The sequence below is a fragment of the Octopus bimaculoides genome, chromosome 29, assembly GCF_001194135.2.
Source record: "Octopus bimaculoides isolate UCB-OBI-ISO-001 chromosome 29, ASM119413v2, whole genome shotgun sequence".
Taxonomy (NCBI): domain Eukaryota; kingdom Metazoa; phylum Mollusca; class Cephalopoda; order Octopoda; family Octopodidae; genus Octopus; species Octopus bimaculoides.
This window is the reverse complement of record NC_069009.1, coordinates 3,628,769-3,633,523: the sequence shown is the minus strand read 5'-3', so window position 1 is coordinate 3,633,523 and position 4,755 is coordinate 3,628,769. Positions and strand designations below refer to the sequence as shown.

Sequence of the window (4,755 nt, the reverse complement as noted above, 5' to 3'; positions counted from 1 at the left end):
CAATGTTTTGAAATATGAAATTCATCACAAAATATTTCAACAATGCGGAAGTTTTATTCATCAAAGTGAGTACCATTACAATTAACATTTTTGCCAAAGAGTTACAAGTTTGTTTATTTCGGTAACATAAAGATCTGGAGTTGATGAACTCTTTGAATGCACTTTCAGCATCGGTTTGAATTTTGAACTCCTCCTCTTGCAGGAAACCATCAAGGTGCTTGAAAAAGTGGTAGTCGGTAGGAGAAAGGTCTGGGGAATAAGCTGGGTGGGGAAGAACTTTGTAGTCAAGTTCCCTCAACTTTTGGATTGTCATTAGTGAAATGTGATCAAGCATTGTCATGAAGAATGATTGGCCCTTTTCTGTTGACCAGTCTGGGATGGAAGAGTAGCAATTTTTTGTTCATTTCGGCAATTTCAGAGCAATGTGTTTCTGCAGTAATGGTTTTTCCAGGTTTTAACAAGTTATAGTGGATGAGTCCAGCAGTACACCACCAAACAGTCACCATAACCTTCTTTTTGAAGAGCTTGGGTTTAGGGAAGGTTTTCGGTGCTTCATTTTGGTCCAACCTCTGCGAAGAGCACTTTTTATCATTGTACAGAATCCACTTTTCATCGCAAGTAGTCAGGGTCCCGGCTATGGGGTAATTAGCATTCATGTATATGTTCTGGATATGGTTTTAAACTTCAGCTGGTAGTGGGGCCTTGATTCAGTTGTTCTAGAGTTTTGAGGATTGTGGAACAACCCCTCAGCTATTATTGTTCTCCAGTCTACTCTGACTGATCTAGAGCAGTTATGCATGTTAGGGTCCCAGCTATGGATTAATCAACATATTATGGTAGAAGCTCCTTGACGCAAACCCTCACTACCTTGTGAATGCTTCGGTAAAAGATAAGTCTCAGAGAATCAACCCCAACAGAAAATCTGGGAGTGGGGTCCCTCTTGTAGTCCAGTACCCACTTTGACTCCCTTGCAACAACACCAACATTGGTGGAGCTCTCCAGCTCTTTAAGGCAATTCACCTTGGAGAAGGCCACTCTAATGTAAAACCTACAGTTTGCTGGTCATCACGGACACCTTAGCCTGCTGAGTCACTGGTCAGATTCTCAAGTTTAAAGAGTTGTACTGGACTGCATGAACTGGCTAAAACTACAACGCACATGCAGGAAGAAAGTTCCTGCAGTGTCAAGGGCAGGTTTCCATAACCACTTGAGGGTGTGCCACTCTTTCACATGATCTTTGGACACAAAGTAACTGCTACTGTCATCATATCTATTTCAGCCCATAAAAACACCTGTATATAAGACTTGTCTACCTCGCTCCACAAACACACCTGTATATAACGCGAAGCTCATCCACCTTCACTTGCCACAACTGCAACTCTTACACATGGTTGTCTGTCAGAGCAATAAGAACCAGCTAGTCATCATTAAGGATGACTGATAATTAGTCTAGTGACTTTGTTTAAAGTGAAGAAGAGCTGAAGAAGAGCTGTGCATTGCCAACCTTGCACTCTCATCTGTAACCATCTTCGATTCATCACTTGTTAAGATTATCTCTTCATATAGTCTATAGAAATTGTACCCAGTACTGATATTTGTTGTGATGTTTTGTATCCAGGATGTCAGATGTAAACAATGAAACTGAAGGTCAAAAAAGGGTAATAGGCGTATATCCATATTTCAGACATTTTTGCCCCTTCATCAGTGCCCATCTAACCCATTAATCATTCTTGAACTCATTGCTTAAATAGCCACTATATATAGCGGAGTATGTTTGTTTGTTCCTTTTTGATTCATGCCAGGCTCATAAGGGCCGGTTTCCCAGTTTCATTGGCGTATAGGTTCTCCACCTGGACAGGTCCATCGCAGGTGAGCTGCTAGATGCAGGAAGAAAGAGTGAAAGAAAGTTATAGTAGAAGAGCTAGCAGAAGTTCCCCATTACGCCGGAGCTACATGGAGCTTACATATTTTGCTCATAAACACACACATTGCATGGTCTGAGATTTGAACCCGCGATCCTTCAACCGTAAGTCTGCTGCTCTAACCACTAGGCCATGTGCCTCTACATAACTGAGTATAGGTATTGGATATACCAATTTTATATATTAAATGCATTCCTGGAAACTGGTATGTTAATATTTATGACTTGTAGGAACATGGTATTTCATTATGCAACCATAATATGCTATAAAGTATGAGGGAAAGTCAAAAAGTATTGCCATTTTGTTTAGGACAGGTATATTTACCAACACAGGAACATGTATCATACATCAAAATGAAGCTGGTCCTCTGTGGATCACATCCCTACTTCTCAACATAGTCACCATTTCTCTCAATAGCAATGTTCCACCTTCGAATGAGAGTATGTATCCCTGCCCCATAAAATTCTGTTGACTGTTCTTTGAGCCACTTCTTCACTACCTCCACACTCACCAGATTTAGCGCCTTCAGACTATCATCTTTTCGGCCCCATGAAAGAGAGTTTGAGAGTCAAGATTATTCCAGTGACGAGGAAGTGAAAACTGTAGGGAAGAAGTGGCTCAAAGAACAGCCAACAGAATTTTATGAGGCAGCGATGCATGCTCTCATTCGAAGGTGGAACATTGCTATTGAGAGAAAAAAATTCCATGCTGCATCTCCTGCATTTTGTGAGTGAACAGGTTGCGGTCTCAAAGTGAAGAAAATATTTTGGCAAATTAAATTTAAATGTTGAAGTGAATCTAACGGTTTTTGAATGTTTCTTAAATGGCTTATAAACACCTTCCATGCTGCAATTGTTATGGTAATAATGAAGTTATTAAAATAATATCATTATCAAATTAGAATTTGGAAAATTAACATGAAATTTTAATGGAAGGTTTTAGTGTACTCTCTCTTTTACTCTTTTACTTGTTTCAGTCTTTTGACTGTGGCCATGCTGGAGCACCGCCTTTAGTCGAGCAAATCAACCCCAGGACTTATTCTTTGTAAGCCTAGTACTTATTCTATCGGTCCCTTTTTGCCGAAACACTAAGTTACGGGGACCTAAACACACCAGCATCGGTTGTCAAGCGATGTTGGGGGAAAAACACAGACACACATACATACATATATATATATATATATATATATATACACACATATATACGACGGGCTTCTTTCAGTTTCCGTCTACCAAATCCGCTCACAAGGCTTTGGTCAGCCCAAGGCTATAATAGAAGACACTTGCCCAAGATGCCACGCAGTGGGACTGAACCTGGAACCATGTGGTTGGTAAGCAAGCTACTTACCACACAGCCACTCCTATGGCTGTTCACATTAAAATAGGAAGTTTGTACCATATATCATCCTGGGGCAGTCCAGGGTGATTTAGTATCAAAAGGGCTAAAACAGTTAAAATAGGGGTTCTATGTTGTCTCAGACAGGTCGCTATCAAAAGGGTTAAGAATAGAAACAAAAGCATAACATGAACAGAAACAACATATCTTCACACACACACATTCATACAGAGACATGTTCACACACACACACACACACACACACACACAATAAAACTGTGACCTACCACATTTCAAACAAAGTTTGTGCCACTTCTTGCCAAGGGCTCGCACTTCTTCAGCAAAATATACTGCTTTATCACACCGTGGGCACTTCTGCGACATGATGGAAACTGAAAGACACAAGGAAAAAAAAAATACTTTATAACCAGGGCCATGTCTGACCTATCACACCTACCCAACAATGTCCTTTGAAAAATAATCAATCGCATCAGTGAAATCAAGAAGCTATGAGATAATCCAAAACGATGTGAATAAATAAACATTCTATTTCATTGCAAGTTATCCTCCAGTGGTTCCCAGGCACCGGGGCCACATTCCTAGCTCCTCCACCCATTCACCCATTCACCACTGAAAACATTCACCACTTTCTACAACAAATTCAAAACGACAGCATTTCACAAATAAAACTTAATTAATCCATTATTTTACTCTTTTACTCTTTTACTTGTTTCATTCATTTGACTGCGGCCATGCTGCAGCACCGCCTTTATAGTCGAGCAAATCGACCCCAGGACTTATTCTTTGTTAGCCTAGTACTTATTCTATCGGTCTCTTTTGCCGAACCGCTAAGTTACGGGGACGTAAACACACCAGCATCGGTTGTCAAGCGATGTTGGGGGGACAAACAGACACACAAACATATACACACACACATACATATACATATACGACGGGCTTCTTCCAGTTTCCGTCTACCAAATCCACTCACAAGGCTTTGGTCGGCCCCAAGGCTATAGTAGAAGACACTTGCCCAAGGTGCCACGCAGTGGGACTGAACCCAGGACCATGTGGTTGGTAAGCAAGCAACTTACCACACAGCCACTCCTGCACCTATTTTGTTTAATTTTACATCCATTGCTCCCCACACCTTTTGGCCACTCCATTATCACCCCACTTTTCCTCACCACCCCCTCCTCCTGGGATTTTTCCACTGCACCCAAGGGTACAGTACTGCCTGCTTTAGGAAACACTGATGAAGATAATGAAATACAGTAAGGCATTTTATCCAATAGACTCAATCAACACAACTAATTCTCTGCCTGTGAGTGGATTTGGTAGATGGAAACTGAAAGAAGCCCAATGCTGCTTCAAAAACAGCACTTTAGAAAATGTAGTCCTAAAGACACCATGTCTGGGAAACTAATGAAGCGATGAATAAAACTGGATTAACCTGGAGCTAAATAACACCATCGCTCCCCATTGCTGGAGAGAAAAA

At 41.0% G+C, this 4,755-nt stretch overlaps 1 protein-coding gene across 1 annotated transcript in view; it reads right to left on the bottom strand.

Moving 5' to 3' along the window:
• Nucleotides 1-3,646, bottom strand: part of LOC106877716 (cysteine and glycine-rich protein 1) — a 15,988-nt gene extending 12,342 nt beyond the window's left edge. Inside the window, exon 1 of the mRNA XM_052977841.1 lies at nucleotides 3,545-3,646. Within this exon, the coding sequence (XP_052833801.1) occupies nucleotides 3,545-3,641 (97 nt within the window). The 5' untranslated portion in view covers nucleotides 3,642-3,646. The remainder of the gene's footprint in view (nucleotides 1-3,544) is intronic.
• Nucleotides 3,647-4,755: the final 1,109 nt, after the last annotated feature.